The 22058-nt window shown below is 37.8% G+C and overlaps 1 protein-coding gene across 1 annotated transcript; it reads right to left on the reverse strand.

The window, feature by feature from the left end:
* Positions 1-846: 846 nt before the first annotated feature.
* On the reverse strand, positions 847-21320 carry ENAM (enamelin). The gene is made up of 8 exons (XM_065914637.1): positions 21270-21320; positions 14091-14159; positions 13923-13973; positions 12780-12821; positions 10711-10989; positions 9661-9723; positions 8184-8234; positions 847-3687 (listed from the first exon to the last, which is right to left on the reverse strand). The coding sequence occupies exons 1-8, from the start codon at positions 21318-21320 to the stop codon at positions 847-849; spliced, it is 3447 nt and encodes a 1148-aa protein (XP_065770709.1).
* Between the last annotated feature and the right edge of the window lie 738 nt (positions 21321-22058).

Consider the following 22058-nt stretch of genomic DNA (forward strand, 5'->3'; position numbering starts at 1 on the left):
ATATGTTCTGTAATGATGGTTAGGCTGGGCCGAGAAAAAAAAATCAGTATGGAATTTAGAGTAAACACAAGGAGGGAGTGAGATGTGTATGCAGTCTTAAGTTATGCAAATGATATAGCAGAGAGAAAAATGAAGAAAGGAGTCAGAAGAAAGAGATTGACAAGTGATACACTGGGAAACAGAACAGAAAGCTGAGAAGAAAAGACAAAATTGAGAAATTGGATATAAAGACTAGTGATAGTTAAAGGTTTTCTAGTACATAAAAAGAGAGAGTGAAAAATGGGGAAGGAGAAATATAAAGCTAAACACAGAGTGATTAATAGAAATAAAGAAGGAAGATTAAAAAAGGAAATGATAAAGGTGAAGAAGGAGGTGGTGGAAGAAAAGTTCTGAAGGAGAATATTAACCAGGAAAAAGACCAACACAAGGAAGTAAAAAGTACAGTGCATTAGGACTATATTGATGTATAGCTCTCCATACATAAAATGGCAAGTTCATCTGCTTTTCTGTCTTGCAAATGCAGACAATTTTGCAGGTATGGAACTTTGAGAGGGAAAGGAAGAATCAGCAAGCACAAAGAAACTAATCCAGACAAGTGGATTACAAGTTTCAGGGCAATGGTAGTCAGAGCCTTCCTTTTTTTTTTTTTAAAGTCTGTGCTAATTAGTGACAGTACTGAATCTAGCAAACCCCAGAGGCCCAGCCTCCTGTGCTGGAGTGGGGAAAAACTTAGGGATCACGAAAAGGTGAGATACTTAATCAAGTCTTGGGGGAGAAAATGTCTGGAAACCACTGTAGCACAGCAGGTATTTTCCTTCCCCAGAGAATACTTGCTGGAGATGATTCCTAGGCCTGAAGTAATAAGCAGTCTTGAACCTGGTCCTGTGGATTGGTCCCTACCTGAAGAGGATCAAATGGAGTGTGATCATCTGCATTAAGTGGGTCTACATTTATATTCTGAAACTGTGCCCCAGTGGCTAATTCAGCCAATGAGTTAGGAATTTCAGTAGGCATAATTGAATCCCTATCAAATGAACCTTGCCTTCCAAGACTAGATGGAGTCCCAGTGCTGGAGGTGTAATACTTTCTTAATTTGGAGTCAAAACATGGTAACTGTAGGATCGTAGATGGTCTTTGTTGCTGCCTTTTGCCCTCATTTCCTTGCACTTCACTTGGAATTTCTTCTGGCTTGGGACCTTCGTCAGGTGTATCCATAACAAGCTGCTCAGGAGTAAGATCAACAGGTCTTTCATTGAGCTGGTTGCCTTCAAATGTTTGTTCCAAAACATGGTTTCCATCTCCTCCAAGGTCACTTTTGAGGCAAGGTATATTCTTTGATTGAAGGGAACTGGCTTCAGGAAGGGGCCTAATTCCCCTTTGGCTCAATTGGTTATTTATAGAACATGGTGTGTTCCTCCTCAGAGTGGACACGTCATCTCTGAAAGGACTTGGGTTTTGACTTTCTCCAGGCAGTCTTTTCTCTGAGCTGTTTCTTTGGCCAGGTAGGATGCTTGTTGGGGAAATAGTATGTCTTTCATGCTTAGTATGACTGTCTTCTGTATAGAGAGGGCTGGTGTCTTGGTTCACCCCTGGTGCAAGACCAAAAGATAGAGTGTAGTCTTGTAGAGCATGTGGATTGTCCCTGGGCCCTGTGGAACCACCAGCACAGCAAGGGCCTCTCTGCCTTAGGTGAAATAGACGGGTTTCTTTTTGACTTCCTGGGTAATGTGGAGGAATTAAGTCTGGAAAAGCCAAATGTTCTCCCTCTGGTGAATTTAACCTAGTGATTTGCATGCCATAATTCAAATTCTCACCTTCATGCCATGTTGGATTTTTCTGAAACCCAGTTGGGGAGTTACTGGAATAAGGCTGGTTCTCCTTGTGGTATGGTGGACTAGCAGGGGCTTTGGGTAGATTCATTGGCTGACCCCAGAAGGTTCTGGTAAAATATGGCCTTCTTTCTTTCTGCCCTTGGACTTGAACCATGTGGTCCCAGGAATTCCAAGAAGGAAACATAGTGTTTTCTTCTTGTCCAACAGCATTGTTAGGATAATAGGCCCTGTTCTCCACAAGCAGTGGTATAGTGGGAGCAGAGTTGTGTGGTAGAAAATTCTCATCTGGGCTCCAGGGGTAAAATTCACCATAAGGAAAATACTCCCTGGGCTTTGATAGATTATCTAAGGAATAGGGAGGGTATTCCTTTCGTTGGTTTGAGGTATATTGCTTGCCTTCATACCTAGCTGTTGGGTCTCTCTTAAAGTTCAACTCCACACCCCATCTTGTTTGTCCTGGGAAAGGTTCATCTCCAGTTGGATCAGTTGGGTCTTCTTCATTATAAGGGATTGTCTCTTTTGGATCTGGAGTACTCATGGGATAGTGTGGATTTTCAGGTTGCCCCATTGTATTGGGAGGACCATTTCTTTCATCCCAGGTATTACTTCTAAGGTATGGTGGGTTTTCCCTGCGGTTATAGGGGTTGTAGTCAGGGTAGTAAATAAGTCCTCTAGAGCCATGGGAAGGATGAGATAAGTGTTCTTCCTTCCTTCCAGGATCTTCCTTAAAAAGTGGAGAGATTTCTTGTTGGTTCCAAGTATTTCTTCCAGCAGGAAAATGTTCCCTTGTAGGGGAAGGAGATCCCACAGGGTACACAGGCTGATATGTACTGTGCTTTATTTCTGGCTGATTAATTTCTGATTCATATGGGATTCTTCTTGGTTCTAAAATAATCCCTTTGGGCAAATTCTGGCTTTGAGTTTGTCCATTAGAATTTGGGGTTCCTCTGGAATCTCCTCTTGGGTAATAAGAGTTTTCACGTTGATCAATAGAATTAAAATTTGGGACTAGAATGTTACCTTCAGGGTGAGGCAGTTTATAGTTTGATTTACTAACTCCATAGTCTTGAGAGTTTCTCCAGGGGCCATTTGGATCCCTTGTAGGAATAACTGTTCTTTCTTTTTGACTTACTGGCTTCTCTTTTGGATTTTGGATGTTTTCATTGTGGCCAGTAGTACCATGTTTGGGATCTAGAGGGGCAATGGTTCCCGCAGGTTGTTTACTGGGCCCCTGAGGCTTTCTTCTGAAATTTGCTGGATTTCCTGCATAATTGGGATAATTGCCCCTTGCGGTGGAAGCATAAGCTCTGCGATACACTGGATATCCTGGAAGAATTGCTTGTTTGCCTTCCAAAACAAAGGAGTTCCACCGAGGACCCCTTTGAATTTGTTGATTTCGGTAAAAAGGCCCATTACGTCTGTTCCCCATAGAGGTACCAGCAGGACGCCATTGTCTTCCTGCAGGAAAATTTCGGATGTTAGGATGTGGATAATTTTCATGAATATTTGTCTGACTTGGTCTCCATGGGGTTTGACTTCTTGGAACTCCTTGGCCTGAAACATTTACTACAGGGTTGTTTAGAACTGTAGGGTTGCCCACAGTGTTAGGCCCCTGACCATTGTTTCCTCCTGGGCTGGTGTCATTTCCGCCTTGACCCGCTCTGGGACTGGGTGCATTTGGCTGGGTAGAGTTAGTCTCAGGAATTGTTGAATTAACTGAAGGATCAGTGGCTGGAGTCTCTGTTTTAGGAGGATCTTCTTCTTTTGGTTTTTCATAATCTTCAAACATCTCTTCTGAATAATAAGGAGGACGGCCCCCAAATCCATGATATCCAAAATATCCAAAGAAAGGGTTCTGTAGGAAGAAGATGGAAATTAATAATTATTCTCTGTTTCCCACTATGGTGCTACTTGGAATTTTTTTGAAGGGATAGAAAAATCTATTAGTGATATACTTTTAAAATTACCACTGGTTATGCTTTCTTTCTTGAAATTTGATTCTTCCTTGGTTTCCATCACCTTTCTCCCTTCTGGTACTCTTATTCTCTGAGCAGTACTTAGTTTTCTCTTCTTAGACCTGGATTCTAAATCTAAGTTTTTTGTTTGTTTGTTTGTTTTTTTAAGAAATCCATCCTCTATCCACCTTATTCTGTTTTCATTTAATACACCTGCTTTGCACAATTTATTGCAGGCCAGTTTTTCAATATGGATACATGCTAGTGACTCATAAAGTCATAATTCTGGTGCATGACTCTCTCCTGAGGTTGAGACAGCAAGACTGCTACACTAAAGATCTTATGAGTACCTCTAACTGTATGTACCCAGACTAGACTCATTTCCCCCACACCTCATTCTCCAGTGTTCTATATGTAATCAGCGTTCAGCACTATCTACCCAGTTTCCTAAGCTTCCACTCTGTTTCCCCCTGACAATTAATGACCAAATCTTTAAAATCTGAGCTTCCCTGGTGGTTCAGCTAGTAAAGAATATGTCTGCCAAGTAGGAGATCAGGTTCAGTTCCTGGATCTGGAAGATCTCCTGGAGAAAGAAATAGCAACTGACTCCACTGTTCTTGCCTGGGAACTCCCATGGACAGAGGAGCCCGGAAGGCTTCAGTCCATGAGGTTGCGAAAGAGTTGAACATGACTTAGCGACTAAACAACAAACAACAACCCAGTTTCCCAAGTTTCCACTCTGTTCCTCCTAGACCAAATCTATAAAATCTAAACCTCTGCCTTTGCCCCACCCCCTTTGTCCCCAGTACCCCTGTGCTATTGCAACAGGTTTCTCACTGGTTACTCTGGATAAAATTTTACTTTCCTCTAATCTTACCTCTCCATTGCCACCAGAGTAGTAGAGGTTGGGGGTGGGTGTTTGAGAAAGTTCTGTCATTTTCCTCAAATACTGATTAAAGTTGCCCTTACCTTACTGGATAAACTCTAAACTCATAGCATAACATACAAACCATGGTGCTAAAGAGTGGGGCTCTAGACAAATATAGGTTAAAATGTCTATTCCACCAGTCCTAATAATATGACTCTGGGCGAACCTCAGTTTATTCATTTGTAAAAGGGAAATAATAAAATAATAGCTACCTCATAGATTATAATGCATCAAGTGAGGTCAGGCACTTAAATGTTATACTATATATTATTATATTAAGCAGTATACTATATAATATAGTTATATATATACATATATATATACATATATAAAACACTTGTCAGGCACTTACTGAGTACTAGGCAATGAGTTTTATATATGTTACCTCAGTCGATGCTCATAATAACCCCATGAGCATCACAGGTTCTATGAAGACCTACATGACCTTCTAGAACTAACACCAAAAAAAGATGTCCTTTTCCTCATAAGGTACTAGATTGCAAAAGTAGGAAATCAAGAGATGCCTGGAGTAACAGGCAAGTTTGGCCTTGGAGTGCAAAATTAAGCAGGACAAAGGCTAACAGAATTTTGCCAAGAGAACGCACTGGTCACAGCAAACACCCTTTTCCAACAACACAAGAGACAGCTCTGCAGCACATGGACAGCACCAGATGGTCAGTACCCTAGTCAGATTGGTTATATTCTTTGCACTCGAAGATGGAGAAGCTCTATACAGTCAGCAAAAACAAGACCGGGAGCTGACTGTGGCTCAGATCATGAACTCCTTATTGTCAAATTCAGACTTAAATAGGCGAAAGTAGGGAAAACCACTACACCATTCAGGTATGACCTAAATCAAATCCTGTACAATTATGTAGTGGAACTGACAAATAGATTCAAGGGTTTAGATCAGATAGACAGAGTGCCTGAAGAACTGTGGACGGAGGTTTGTAACATTATACAGGAGGCGATGATCAAAACCATCCCCAAGAAAAACACAAAAAGGCAAAATGGCTGTCTGAGGAGGCTTTACAAATAGCTGGAGAAAAGAGAGAAGTGAAAGGCAAAGGAGAAAAGGAAAGATATACCCATCTGAATGTGGAGTTCCAAAGAATAGCATGGAGAGATAAGAAAGCCTTCATAAGTGATTAATGCAAAGAAATAGAGGAAAACAATAGAGTGGGAAAGACTAGAGATCTCTTTAAGAAAATTAGAGATACCAAGGGAACATTTCATGCAAAGATGGGCACAATAAAGGACAGAAATGGTCTGGACTTAAACAGAAGCAGAAGATATTAAGAAGAGATGGCAAGAATACACATAAGAACTATACAAAAGAGATCTTAATGACCCAGATAACCACGATGGTGTGATCACTCATCTAGAGCCAGATATCCTGGAATGTGAAGTCAAGTGGGCCTTAGGAAGTATCACTACGAACAAAGCTAGTGGAGGTGATGGAATTTCAGTTGAGTTATTTCAAATCCTAAAAGATGATGCTGTTAAAGTGCTGCACTCAATATGCCAGCAAATGTGGAAAACTCAGCAGTGGCCACAAGACTTAAAAAGGTTGAGTTTTCATTCCAATCCTAAAGAAAGGCAATGTCAAAGAATGCTCAGACTATCGCACAATTGCATTCATCTCACAAGCTGGTAAAGTAATGCTCAAAATTTTCCAAGCCAGGCTTCAACAATACATGAACTTCCAATGTTCAAGCTGGTTTTAGAAGAGACAGAGAAACCAGAGATCAAATTACCAACATCCTCTGGATCATTGAAAAAGCAAGAGAATTCCAGAAAAGCATCTACTTCATTGACTACACTAAAACCTTTGTGTATATCACAACAAACTGGAAAATTCTTAAAGAGATGGGAATACCAGACCACTTTACATAACTCCTGAGAAACCTGTATACAGGTCAAGAAGCAACAGTTAGAACCAGACATGGAACAACAGACTGGTTCCAAACTGGGGAAAGAGTATGTCAAGGCTGTATATTGTCATCCTGCTTATTTAACTTATATCCAGAGTACATCATGTAAAATGCTGGGTTTGATGAAGCACAAGCCAGAATCAAGATTTCCGGGAGAAATATCAATAACCTCAGATATGCAAATGATACTACCCTTCTGGCAGAAAGAGAAGAACTAAAGAGCCTCTTGATGATGGTAAAAGATGAGAGTGATAAAGTTGGCTTAAAACTCAACATTCAAAAAACGAAGATCTTGGCATCTGGTCCCATCACTTCACTGCAAATAGATGGGGAAACGAAACAGTGAGAGACTTTATTTTCTTGGGTTCCAAAATCACTGCAGATGGTGACTGCAGCCACGAAATTAAAAGACACTTGCTCCTTGGAAGAAAAGCTATGACACACCTAGACCTCATATATTAAAAAGCAGAGGACTTTGCTTTTCCGTGCAAGGGGTGCAGTTTCTAATCCCTCATCAAGGAGCTAAGATCCCACTGCCCAAGTAAACCAAAACCTAAAACAGAAGCAATATTGTAAAAAGTTAAAAAAGACTTTTGAAATGGTCCACGGTAAAATAAATAAATAAACTTGAAAGCTTAAAAAAAAAAAAGCAGAGATATTACTTTGCCGGCAGAGGTCCATCTAGTGAAAGGTACGGTTTTTCCAGTAGTCATGTATGGATGTAAGAGTTGAACCATAAAGAAGGCTGAGTGCCAAAGAATTGATGCTTTTGAATTGTGGCATTGGAGAAGACTCTTGAGTGTCCCTTGGAGTGCAAGGAGATCAAACCAGTTAATCCTAAAGGAAATCAATCCTGAATATTCATTGGAAGGACTGATGCTGAGGCTGAAACTCCAGTACTTTGGCCACCTGATGCAAAGAGCCAACTCATTAGAAAAGACCCTGATGTTGGAAAAGACTGAAGGCTGGAGGAGAAGGGGAAGACAGAGAATGAGGTGGTTTGATGGCATCACCGACTTGATGGACATGAGTTTGAGCAAGCTCCGGAAGTTGGTGAAGAACAGGGAAGCCTGGCATGCTATGGTCCATGGCATTGCAAAGAGTCGGACACAACTGAGTGACTGAAGAACAGCTACAAAGCCTCAATTTATCTGTACAATGAGGGTATTAGATGATCACTTAATTCCCTTCTGAGTATAGCATTCTAAGGTAGTTTTTCCTCATTGCTGTTGACTGGTTGTTCCATCACTGTTAACGGTCTAGGTCAACCTTGAGCAAAGGTTATTAGGCTTGCTTTTCAGAGAGGGGGCAGAGAGAGAGAGGGAGAGAAAGAGAAATTGGTTTCAATACATGTAGAGGAGAAATGATACATCGCATTTATTTTAGGTTACTTGGTTAGTTTCACTTTTTAAAAAATCATGGGTGCTCGAGCTACAGATTCATGTGTTGGATTTTAACTTTCTTGTTAGATAGGGATCAAAAAAGCAGAGACTTTGAGAGTGTAATACTCAGTGAAGAATGTACTTGTACTTACCCCACCTTCTTCATTGCTACTTGGTGGACGTCCAAAACCTGGTGGTATCCTCTGAAAGGTGAAAAACATAGTGAACACAGAGAAAACCACTTTTTGTGCTGCCATTTGATTGTAAATACCAAGATGTTTTAAAAATAGTTTGTCAGTGTTAGCACTATTGCTGGCTTTTAGTTTCCGAGTCATTTGTTCTTATAATCTAGCTGTTAATAATTATGACATAACCATCAATGAATTCTGGTAAATACAAAGACCTTAACTGGATCCTTGGTTATGTTACTCAAAATACTATGTGTGGCTGCATCTCCTAGCGGTCGTCTTGTCCCATCACCAACACACACACGCGCGTGCTCACACACAAAGGAGAGAGAGAGAGAGAAAGAGAGATTTGAGTGCTATGAGGATCCAAATATCCACATTAGAATATCTAATAATGGAGATTAATGATGTTATTTTAAAAATGTTTAAGATGAAAAACTGACAACCCATCCTAGATTATTACTATAATATGGTTATACTCAAAATCAAGGTTATTTTCCTAATCAAACATGGAGGTTGAGTTTCTGCACATGGGAGGGTTTGGAAAAGCAATTCAACTCCCACAGAAGTTTTATGTAGATTAGATTAATAGCTATTTCAGCTAGAGAATCTTGTTTATCTGCTTTTTCAATCTTTACCTGGTACTGCCTTCGTTTTCTTAGCTCATTATTGCCAGTAAAAAGGATGTTACTCTTACAAGGAAAAAAGGAGCAAGGAAGTTTTACTCCTTGAAATTTTTCCTTGGTGATAAGAAGCCTTCTTGGTTGTAGAGTTGTAGACAAGAAAAAACAATGCCATAGCTGAATGAAGCATCATCAAATATTTATTATTGTTGTTTTTGTTAGTTCAGTTGCAACTGACCTTTAATATTTCTTTAGAGAGTTTATTTTGCAATTCACATTTTGTAATGCTTGTCATGCAATTTCATTATTTTGCTTTATTTTGATGATTTTACACTTTAGAGGATTCTTTTTTTTTTAAAGAGGATTCTTTTAATTATTATTTTGCAAGATTCCTTATAATGAAGTATCTCTAGCTCGAAATAATAAGATATTATGGAAAGATCTCAGTCTAGTCATTGCTTTGAAACTCTATTTGTCCTAATTTCCCTGTTATATTGAATGAGGATAACCATTGTATTTTCTAATCTCTTGGGTGAGGAATAGTACTGAAGGGGCACAGCCCTTGAAATGAATTCATTAACTAAGTTTTTAGTAGTGTTGGATGATTTGGGCTCTGTTCATGTCACCAATTTGAGTAAAAGATCCATTTAAAACTTCTTCTTTTTCCAATAATACATTATTACTGATATGATGATTTTGTTTCATATTCTCTACTCATTGACATATGGCATTCCATTTAGAATGTATGAACTCAAATTAGTTTGAGATACAACAGGATAATATTATTTTCAATTCTAATTTAAGGGAAAAATACTCACATGTGGAATATGCCACGGTGGCTGTTGATAGGGAAATAGCCCATTGCCGAATGGTGGGAATGCCTAGAGAGAACAAAAGAATCAGAGTGACATGGAAGTGAGAATAAATGAAAATGAAACAAACCTATTAAAGACAATTGTTTGGAGCTTGGAGGTCTGTATCTTCCTTTGCATTAAACTGTGAACTTTTGAAGGGCAGAGATGATAATAACACTTAGTACTATTGAGCACTTATGTTCTAGGTAATGTGTTGAGAATTTTATATTGGTAAACTCATTTAATCCTCACATACCAATGTAATAATGTGCTGTCATTATTCTCATTTCACTTAATATTCTGAGATTCATAGAAATTGAGTCACTTGCCCCAGATCTCACAGTGGTAAATGATTGAAGCCAGGATTCAAACCCAGGAGTGTCCTTTCATTCAACTTTGTATTCTCTACAGCAGTAATAGGTCTGATAATGAAAGGTTAATCAACTCAAGACAATATTTTATAAGCTCTACACTGGATGAGATCTTGAGAAACCATCTGCACATCTTCTTGCTTTACATCAGGGCTACACTTGTGCTTTCCTGAAGTCCTGGCAGCAGTGTTAACTTTCAGGGCAATGTTCTAGATCATTGAAGAACAGATCTGTAGGGACTTGGAGAACATTTCATTTCCTTGTGATGAACGTGGAGTCTAGAAGGCAAAACAACTTGCTCAAGGTCATACAACTAATAAGGGCCAGGGTAAAATGCAAATCTGTGTTCCCTGATCCTCTGTTGGTGCCCATGTTCATACCATGTTGCCTGTGTAATTTAATAGGAACCTCTTTAGGGCAACAGTACATGATTCTGTTTTGTACATCAGTTCAGTTCAGTCGCTCAGTCGCGTCCAACTCTTTGCGACCCCGTGGACTACAGCATGCCAGGCTTATTTTGTGCATAGTGATACCTATATTGGGGAGCACTGGAGAAAGTGTGTTTGTGGGGGTGGCGTTGTTCTCCCAATCCCTCTGAGGCCATTTATGACTCTGGTTTGGAATTTTGCTGAGCGAGCCTCACCTGAGGTGTCTGGGTTTCCTCCTCTTGTGGCTGAGCTGTGGTGGGTGATGGCTGCTTTAAATGCTGGTTTGGTGGGGAATCGCTTGGTTGAGGCTGGTTGGGACTCGGGGTCTCAGGGGCTTGATCTGTCTTGCTCTGGTGTTTGGGTGCTGAGGGAGATGAAGGCTTCTGTGGCTGTTTCTTGTTGGGTGGTGGCTGAGGCCACATGGGCATCTGGAACTGTGGGAAGAGCTGAGGGAGCTGTATACCATTTCCATAGAAGGGACCCAGGTGTGCCAGCTGTAGGGTAGTAAACAACAGTGAAGTCACACGAGGGCTGAGATTGTAGCTCTCCCCACCCTCTTCAGGCGGTCTCTAAAACTCAGCCCAGGAAACTTAAGTCAACAATGGAAGCTTTACGCTCTTTAGCTGGAATTTCTTTACATGTTTTCTTACACAAGTGAATTTCAGTCTTTCAGAAAACCAACCAAAGCAAAAGGCACAACTAGGTGAAAAACTTCAGTTAAAGAATTTGGCTTATAATTTTCTAACTCTGAAGCCCTGACTCAGATAAGCAATCTACAAGTCAGGTTACAGAGGAGTTGATATCAAGTTCAAAATTCCTGTGACTTGTTACAAAAAGGAGACAGAAAGGAGAAAGAAAAAAAAGAAGACAAAGGAAGTGAGAGTGTTAAAAAAAAAAAAAACAAAAACAAAGAAGGAGAAAGAGAGAAAGAATAAAAATTTTATGTGTAAGCATCCTTATATGGGGCTGTGCTTCTTGATTACTGGTGAATTCTCATAATTCTGTTTTCATAATGAAAATCTCCAAAATTACAAGGTGGCCACTTCTAAAGGAAATCAAATATTCATTGGAAGGACTGATGCTGACGCTGAAGCTCCAGTACTTTAGCCACCTGATGAGAAGAGCTGATGCCCTAGGAAAGACCCTGATGCTGGCAAAGATTGAAGGCAAAAGGAGAAGGGAACAGCAGAGGATGAGATGGTTAGACAGCTTCACCGACTCAATGGACATGAATCTGAGCAAACTCTGGGAGATAGTGGACAGAGGAAACTGACATGCTGCAGTACATGGAGTCACAAAGAGTTGACCATGACTTAGTGACTGAACAATAGTAACAGGGAAGCAAAAGTAGTTATAATCTGAAAATGGTAATGTATGAATTAACCTCTTACAACAGTAGTTCCCATTTAAACATTCCCTCTCTGATATATCGCCAGTCTCTATCTCCAGTCTTCGTTAATCAGTCTTTCACTGTCTGTGGTTGATATACACACAATAGTCTGCAAATGCCATGTGGATTAATGGAAGGTGAAATTGCAACCTTGCATTAAGATGTGAGATTTTATGATTAATTAAGTTGGTAAAAATTTCAAACCACTGGCAAAGTTGCTAAAATGAGAGTTTTGAAAAGTTGGGTCTCCCAATAGATAAAGAAGAAAAATTGACGATGATAATTTTAGGTGAGGGACATTAAAAGAGAATGACTCGAATGAAAAAGATTAAGATAAAATTGATGAAGTCGATTTATTTCCCCTGCAATGGGTCTCATGATCATGTCATAAAAGTTGAAAGTAATATATAGTATTATTGTTCTATCATAAAATCTTTTCAGAAAAATTATGCCAAAAATTTTGACTCTAAATTAATAATGAATTCATTATTAATTAGTTCTAAGAGTTAGCACATAGTGGTAAGTATAATCTAAATTTTAAAAATTAGATAAAAATTAGTTTCATAATTTTAGTGCTTTCAATATAATCCACATAAAACTTTACCCTCCCCCCCAGCATTGACCTATGTTATTTTTTTGTTCTCATTATTTATAAATATATCTTGTGTAGTCTTAGAACCAATTTCTTTCAGATATAAAGAAGCAGTATAATTAATGAATGGTTTTTATCTACATGAAAGTACAATAGATGCAATGATTTTTCTTCTTTGAAATTCTTATAATGATTGTTAAAACATGTGAATAATGATTGGTATCTTTATTAGCTGAGACAAACCATATAATTATCTGTATATGAAGAGGAAATCATTAGAATTAATATAAAGTGGAACTTACATGCGGGAAGTTCATAAAGTTGAAGTGACCATAGCGCATCATCTGTGACCAAAGGAATTCATTAATGTGGCAGGAAGTGAAAATTTTATTCAATGAAATCACAAGAAATAAGTTAATTTTCTGATTTTTAGGTACAACTGTCATAATGTCTTTTACTAATTATGCACGAATTTAAAATAAGTATGCGGTTCAGACTTTTCTGGTGGTAGAGTGGATAAGAATCTGCCTGCCAGTAGAGGTCTGTGAAGATTCCACATGCCATGGAGCAACATGGCTTAGCCCATGTGCCACGACTACTGAGCTCACATACCCTAGAGTCCGCATGCTGCGATTACTGAAGTTTGTGCATCTAGAGCCTGTGCTCCACAGTAAGAGAAGCCACTGCAATGCGAAGCCCATGCACTGCAATGAAAAGTAGCCCCTGCTCTTTGCAACTAGAGAAAGCCTGCATGCAAAACAAAGACTCAGGGCAACCAACAAATACATAAAAATTAAAAAAAACCTTCCTAAAAAAAATAAGTATGAAACTGAAAAAAACTTCTGTGGCACTTTATTTTTAAGTCAGATTTTATTTTGACAAGAATCAATATAGAGTAATAGAGGATAAAAATAGTGTCTACTTTGAAGTTTTTTAATGTTCTGCTCTCTTTTGGCCTTCAGGACTTAGGAATTTGATTTCTATGAAAAGATGAAATGTATTTATATACTTAAGTGACTGCCTTCTAACAAGCCCTGGTAGAAATGGCAACCTTTGTCAGCTTTAAAACTTAACAACTATAACATCAACTATAACAAAAATTCACATTTACCTTGAAAAGGAGAAGCACATAGGTGGGATAATGCTAGGGAAATAACTTACGTTGTCTTGATTTGAGAGTTTAAGAGGTAGAGTCTCTACCTCTTTTATAAGAAATTTTATATATTGGAAAGTTTTCCAATAGTCTCCTTTTTAATTTTTATTATTTCATGCACTACGCAGCTTGCAGGATCTCAGTTTCCTGGCCAGGGATTGAACCAGGCCCAGCGTTGAAAGCCCAGAATGCTAACCAGTAGGCCACCAGGGAACTCCTTTGTATCCTCCTTTTCAAATGAACTCTAGGAAGGGCTCTGGAAAATGTCTCTCCTGAGACTGAACATACATACCTCCTCACTTTTACTGCTAAATCCAGGTATTCGGGGCATTTGCATTTGCAACTGGAAGTGAGAGAATATGTGTGACAAGTTCAGAACATCGATTGAAATAAGTCCAAGAACTGTCCTCAAGCTGTGCAACAGCAGAACATAAAGTCCTAACATTTTTAAAATACTCACTGGCATAGCAACGGAATAACCAAGCAGGCCTAGAAAGACCAGAAGAATCTTCATTTTTCCTCTTGGTACCTGGAATGCAAAACTGGATTTTATTTTTGAATTTTGAAGTAACAATGCCGGGGTTATCTAAGCATTAGATAAGCACTTAGGGGTTATCTAAGCATTAGATAAGCACTTGGTGAAGCACTAGCCCATCTGCTTGTCAAGGAGAGTATAGATGTACACAATCTCAGGGGCTGCTGCTGCCATGTTTATTTTGCATTAAGAAACTATTAGATAGTTATTACCTGGTAGTGTTCTAATCTGCTTAAAAAGGAAAGATAAAAGCCAGAGAGGCAGAGACAGAGAATACACTGATGCTTGAGAAAATGGTTCATAGCCCTGGAATGTGAAAATTAGAAATTAGGAATTTATCTTGAAAAATATAAATATTGGTGATTTTGAATTTCTAGTTGCTAGGCTAGTTTAGAAAGGCATAGTAGTGTCTGACTATATTCCCCATTGAGGATAATCTCAGTTTGAATGATAGTACAATCCAAAATCTATTTGAACACTGTATATTTAAAATGAATAACCAACAAAGACCTAGTGTATAGCACACGGAACTCTGCTCAGTGTTATGTAGCAGCCTGGATGGGAGGGGAGTTTGGAGGAGGATGGATACATGTATGTGTATGACTAAGTCCTTTTGCTGCTTACCTGAAGCTATCACAACATTGCTAATCATGTATATACCCCAATACAAAATAAAAAGTTTAAAAAAAACACAAGAGAACAAAATCAGTACTTTGAGCTATGTTCTAAGGTGCTGTAGACCACATTCCTTTATAAAAAGGCTAGTTATGTAAACAGGAATATTCTAGAATCTATGCTTCTTTCTGCTATTGTTTCTATTATTATTTCTATTATTTTATCTTTTTACAAATATTCAAGAGCTGGTAAAAGAAATGGAGAAAAAGATCACAACAGACAACACTGAAATACAAAGGATCATAAGAGACTACTACCAGCAGCTCTATGCCAATAAAATGGACAACTTGGATGAAATGGACAAATTCTTAGAAAAGTATAACTTTCCAAAACTGAACCAGGAAGAAATAGAAGATCTTAACAGAGACATCACAAGCAAGGAAATCGAAACTGTAATCAAAAATCTTCCAGCAAACAAAAGCCCAGGACCAGATGGCTTCACGGCTGAATTCTACCAAAAATTTAGAGAAGAGCTAACACCTATCTTACTCAAACTCTTCCAGAAAATTGCAGAAGAAGGTAAACTTCCAAACTCATTCTATGAGGCCACCATCACCCTAATTCCAAAACCAGACAAAGATGCCACAAAAAAAGAAAACTACAGGCCAATATCACTGATGAACATAGATGCAAAAATCCTTAACAAAATTCTAGCAAACAGAATCCAACAACATATTAAAAAAATCATACACCATGACCAAGTGGGCTTTATCCCAGGAATGCAAGGATTCTTTAATATCCGCAAATCGATCAGCGTAATACACCACATTAACAAGTTGAAAGATAAAAACCATATGATTATCTCAATAGATGCAGAGAAAGCCTTTGACAAAATTCAACACTCATTTATGATTAAAACTCTCCAGAAAGCAGGAATAGAAGGAACATACCTCAACATAATAAAAGCTATATATGACAAACCCACAGCAAGCATCACCCTCAATGGTGAAAAATTGAAAGCATTTCCTCTGAAATCAGGAACAAGACAAGGATGCCCACTCTCACCACTACTATTCAACATAGTGTTGGAAGTTTTGGCCACAGCAATCAGAGCAGAAAAAGACGTAAAAGGAATCCAGATAGGAAAAGAAGAAGTGAAACTCTCGCTGTTTGCAGATGACATGATCCTCTATGTAGAAAACCCTAAAGACTCTACCAGAAAATTACTAGAGCTAATTAATGAATATAGTAAAGTTGCAGGATATAAAATTAACACACAGAAATCCCTTGCATTCCTATACACTAACAATGAAAAAACAGAAAGAGAAATTAAGGAAACAATACCATTCACCATTGCAACAAAAAGAATAAAATACTTAGGAGTATATCTACCTAAGGAAACAAAAGACCTATACATAGAAAACTATAAAACACTGATGAAAGAAATCAAAGAGGACACAAACAGTTGGAGAAACATACCGTGTTCATGGATTGGAAGAATCAATATTGTCAAAATGGCTATTCTACCCAAAGCAATCTATAGATTCAATGCAATCCCTATCAAGCTACCAACGGTATTTTTCACAGAACTAGAACAAATAATTTCACAATTTGTATGGAAATACAAAAAACCTCGAATAGCCAAAGTAATCTTGAGAAAGAAGAATGGAACTGGAGGAATCAACCTGCCTGACTTCAGACTCTACTACAAAGCCACAGTCATCAAGACAGTATGGTACTGGCACAAAGACAGAAATATAGATCAATGGAACAGAATAGAAAGCCCAGAGATAAATCCACGAACCTATGGACACCTCATCTTTGACAAAGGAGGCAAGGATATACAATGGAAAAAAGACAATCTCTTTAACAAGTGGTGCTGGGAAAACTGGTCAACCACTTGTAAAAGAATGAAACTAGAACACTTCCTAACACCACACACAAAAATAAACTCAAAATGGATTAAAGATCTAAATGTAAGACCAGAAACTATAAAACTCCTAGAGGAGAACATAGGCAAAACACTCTCCGACATAAATCACAGCAAGATCTTCTATGACCCACCTCCCAGAATATTGGAAATAAAAGCAAAAATAAACAAATGGGACCTAATGAAGCTTAAAAGCTTTTGCACAACAAAGGAAACTATAAGTAAGGTGAAAAGACAGCCCTCAGATTGGGAGAAAATAATAACAAATGAGGAAACAGACAAAGGATTAATCTCAAAAATATACAAGCAACTCCTGAAGCTCAATTCCAGAAAAATAAACGACCCAATCAAAAAATGGGCCAAAGAACTAAACAGACATTTCTCCAAAGAAGACATACAGATGGCTAACAAACACATGAAAAGATGCTCAACATCACTCATCATCAGAGAAATGCAAATCAAAACCACAATGAGGTACCATTACACGCCAGTCAGGATGGCTGTTATCCAAAAGTCTACAAGCAATAAATGCTGGAGAGGGTGTGGAGAAAAGGGAACCCTCTTACACTGTTGGTGGGAATGCAAACTAGTACAGCCACTATGGAAAACAGTGTGGAGATTTCTTAAAAAACTGGAAATAGAACTGCCATATGACCCAGCAATACCACTTCTGGGCATACACACTGAAGAATCCAAATCTGAAAGAGACACGTGCACCCCAATGTTCATCGCAGCACTGTTTATAATAGCCAGGACATGGAAGCAACCCAGATGCCCATCAGCAGATGAATGGATAAGGAAGCTGTGGTACCTATACACCATGGAATATTACTCAGCCGTTAAAAAGAATTCATTTGAATCAGTTCTAATGAGATGGATGAAACTGGAGCCCATTATACAGAGTGAAGTAAGCCAGAAAGATAAAGAACATTACAGTATACTAACACATATATACGGAATTTAGATAGATGGTGGCGATAACCCTATATGCAAAACAGAAAAAGAGACACAGAAGTACAGAACAGACTTTTGAACTCTGTGGGAGAAGGGGAGGGTGGGATGTTTTGAAAGAACAGCATGTATACTATCTATGGTGAAACGGACCACCAGCCCAGGTGGGATACATGAGTCAGGTGCTCGGGCCTGGTGCACTGGGAGGACCCTAAGGAGTCGGGTGGGGAGGGAGGTGGGAGGGGGGATCGGGATGGGGAATACGTGTAACTATATGGCTGATTCATGTCAATGTATGTCAAAACCCACTGAAATGTTGTAAAGTGATTGGCCTCCAACTAATAAAATAATTTAAAAAAAAAAAAAAAAAAAAAAAAAAAAAAGACCAACAACTGCAAACATTAGTTTTCAAACCTTAGATTCCAAATGTTCATAAGAATCAGCTGAAGAGCTTATTTAGAGTGTAGTTTCAGACCATGCCCAAAGACTGTGATTCTGTAAGTCTAGATTGGGGCTCTAGAATGTGCATTTTGGGCCATCTGAAGTGTTTTGTGAGCACAGCATGTTTATAGTTTTTTGTTGTTATTGTTTGTCTTTTGTACTTAAAGGTTAAACTACCTTGAAAATCAAAGAATCCAAGCACCCAGTTGCTTTTTAGGATTAAATGCATTCACCAACATGTTACTACTATTATCAATTTGAAAACACTAAGTAAATAAATGCTTGTAGTTTTATAAAGATAAAAAAAAAAAAAAAAAAAAAAAAAAAAAAAAAAAAAAAGAAATGGAGAAAAAGGCAAAACTATAGATGTGTCTCTTTGTTAGACACTGATTAAGCACAGAGGAAGTTTGATACTATAAACTTATATATGAAGTTTGGAGATTGTTTTCATGGATCTTATTTACCCCACTCTAGTTAATTATGCAAGACTTGTATAATTAGCTCTTGTATTTACATCTTTGAACAAGATTTATTCTAAAGGTAATTCCTTAAGAAATTGTACCATTTGCAACAAAATAGAAAGCCCACAGATAAACCCACATACCTATGGACACCTTATCTTTGACAAAGGAGGCAAGAAGATACAATGGAGAAGAGACAATCTCTTTAGCAAGTGATGCTGGGAAAACTGGTCAACCACTTATAAAAGAATGAAACTAGAACACTTTTTAACACCATACACAAAAATAAACTCAAAATGGATTAAAGATCTAAATGTAAGAGCAGAAACTATAAAACCCTAGAGGAAAGTAGAGGCAAAACACTCTCTGACATAAATCACAGTAGGATCCTCTATGACCCACCTCCCAGAGTAATGGAAATAAAAGCAAAAATAAACAAATGGGATCTAATTAAACTTAAAAGCTTTTGCACAATGAAGGAAACTATAAGCAAGGTAAAAAGACAGCCTTCAGAATGGGAGAAAATAATAGCAAATGAAGCAACCGACAAAGAATTAATCTTAAAAATATACAAACAGCTCCTGCAGCTCAATTCCAGAAAAATAAACAACCCAATCAAAAAATGGGGCAAAGAACTAAACAGACATTTCTCCAAAGAAGACATACAGATGGCTAACAAACACATGAAAAGTTGCCCAACATCACTCATTATCAGAGAAAAGCAAATCAAAACCACAATGAAATACCATCTCACGCCAGTCAGAATGGCTACTATCCAAAAGTCTACAAACAATAAATACTGGAGAGGGTGTGGAGAAAAGGGAATCCTCTTACACTGTTGGTGGGAATGCAAACTAGTACAGCCACTATGTAGAACAGTGTGGAGATTTCTTAAAGAACTGGAAATAGAACTGCCATACGACCCAGCAATTCTACTGCTGAACATACACACCGAGGAAACCAATATTGAAAGAGACACGTGTACCCCGATGTTCATCGCAGCACTGTTTATAATAGCCAGGACGTGGAAGCAACCGAGATATCCACCAGCAGATGAATGGATAAGAAAGCTGTGGTACATATACACAATGGAATATTATTCAGCCATTAAAAAGGATGCATTTGATTCAGTTCTAATGAGGTGGATGAAACTGGGGCCTATTATATAGAGTGAAGTAAGTCAGAAAGAAAAACACCAATACAGTATATTAATGCATATATGTGGAATTTAGAAAGATAGTAACAATGACCCTATATGTGAGACAGCAAAAGAGACACAGATGTATAGAACAGTCTTTTGGACTCTGTGGGAGAAGGCGAGGGTGGGATGATTTGAGAGGGTAGCGTTGAAACATGTATATTATCATATGTGAAGCGGATTTCCAGTCCAGGTTTGATGCATGGGACAGGGTGCTCAGGGCTGGTGCACTGGGATGACCCTGGGGGATGGGATGTGGAGGGAGGTGGGAGGAGGGTTCTGGATGGGGAAGACATGTGTGCCTGTGGCTGATTCATGTTGATGTTTGGCAAAAACCACTACAATATTGTAATTAGCCTCCAATTAAAATAAATTAATTAAAAAAAGAAATATAAAGGGCTTAGCATAGTGTCTGATGTATAATGAGTTTTTAAATAAATACTATTTTGTATTCAGCAAAAAAAAAGAAACTGTTCTGTTTGCATATACAATAGACAAAAATAAAGGTTTTAATCAGAATGATATATTTTGATGATTTAGTAGATGCAAGACGATTACTAGCATATTAATCAGGATATAGACACCAATACTTGTTCATTCCTTTTGTTTCTTCTATTGGGTTGGCCACAAAGTTCATTCATGTTTTTCCATAAGATATTGTAGAGAAACCCTGAATGAACTTTGTGGCCAACCCAGTATTTTCTGGGCATGAAATGATCTAGAAGTGACTTGAGCCAGTTTTCACCCTTCTGCTTGCTTCTCACAGAAGCACTATAATTGGAGAATATTTCATCATTTTCCTAAACTGTAGGTGTAATCAATTACCTTTTATGTATCAGAGAAATTGGAAGAGTGCAATTAAAGGGAGCAGTAGTATGTAAGTGCCTTTCCTACTAAATAAAGATTTTAGAATTCTAACATTGTAGAGAATTAAAAATAACTGAAATTAGTGTGTTTAATATAGGCTATAGCAACACAAAGAAGCTAATAAAGAGAATATTGGTAGATGCTTTCCTAATCTACTTTCTAAGATTATGGCCCAAGATTTTGGGGGAACTTCTGTATGTTTAATTTCTCTCTTGCTTAATTATCCATCTAATTTCTATGGTAGAAGTCACTGAGATTCTTGATAACATTATATACTCATATAGGAATATGTGATCTTTTATTTTGTAAATACAAAATGTCACTCATTTTCTCTTTTTATAAAATTAACATATTATGTTAGATGACTTTTAAGATTTGTTCCATGTCTAAAAGTTCATGATCAGATGAAAGTCTATGCTTAGCTGTTTTTTCAAAAAAGTATTTTAAATTACTGTGATTGTTGTGGGATACAATGACTATGTAAGTTCTTAGCTCTAGTTCTAACATTCCATCTGTCAACTCAGATCTCTTCTTTTTTTTTGACATGTTTAAATAGTTTTATCTTCTCAAATGTACTTCTGACAACATTTAGTTTGATATGTGATCTGTTTGTATTAGGAAAAATAAATGAAAATACTCACCAAGTAATCTAGCTTAGGAGAAGAGGCTTCATGCCTACACTGCAGCAGCATTTTTTCACCAAAATTTTCATAAGCCTTTAAGAAAAGTATAGATTTTGCATGAGAAGAAACCTAAATATAGAATTGAAGCAAATGAATGAAGGAACTAGTAGAAAAGCTTCAGATCTACCTTTATTAAAGAGTCTTCAAAATCAAGCTTAATCTTCAGTTGCTTTAAGAGTAGGGTGAAAGCTAAGTCAGAAAATGACCCAAGCACCATATTTTGAGTTACCTTCAGTGACAAAAGTTGACAAAATTGACAAAACTTGATTGCTTATTGGGGATGTGTACATTAGCCCAATGTTAAATGAAATCTAAGTAGTTTGGAAGAAAGTTTATAAGAAAAATAAATACACCAACTAAACCAAGAAGTTTGAAGTTTTATCAGAAGATTAGGCTACATAAAAATAATTATCAGCCAACATCAAAGAATGCAATCAGGAAGTCAATCAACATCTATGAATTAAGCTCATTTTGAAACTATATTATTTATGTTGATAATCTCTAATACTCACCCAATGCCAGTTAGATGCTCCAGTATATAAAGAATAACTTTTACCTGAACTTTGCTAACCTGTCTTTGAAATATATTCTTAATAGTCTACATTGAAAACAACTACAAGTTGCTAAAGCCAGGGAGACCTCAGGAGCTAGTCATATTTATTTCTTAATGATGAAACAAAAATTCTTCATAAATACGTCATGTTCTGTACCAAAAAGACTTAAAATAAAAAGATTCCTCCTTGTCAG

This window comes from Muntiacus reevesi, chromosome 22 (assembly GCF_963930625.1).
Source record: "Muntiacus reevesi chromosome 22, mMunRee1.1, whole genome shotgun sequence".
In the NCBI taxonomy this organism is placed as follows: domain Eukaryota; kingdom Metazoa; phylum Chordata; class Mammalia; order Artiodactyla; family Cervidae; genus Muntiacus; species Muntiacus reevesi.

Coding starts and splice junctions, on each gene's coding strand:
- ENAM (XM_065914637.1), bottom strand. CDS start 21,320: ATGCTGCTGCAGTGTAGGCATGAAGCCTCTTCTCCTAAGCTAGATTAC. Junction 12,822..13,922: donor TTAGCAGTAAAAGTGAGGAG/GTATGTATGTTC, acceptor CTTTGGTCACAG/ATGATGCGCTATGGTCACTT. Junction 9,724..10,710: donor AGGAAACCCAGACACCTCAG/GTGAGGCTCGCT, acceptor TGTTCTCTCTAG/GCATTCCCACCATTCGGCAA.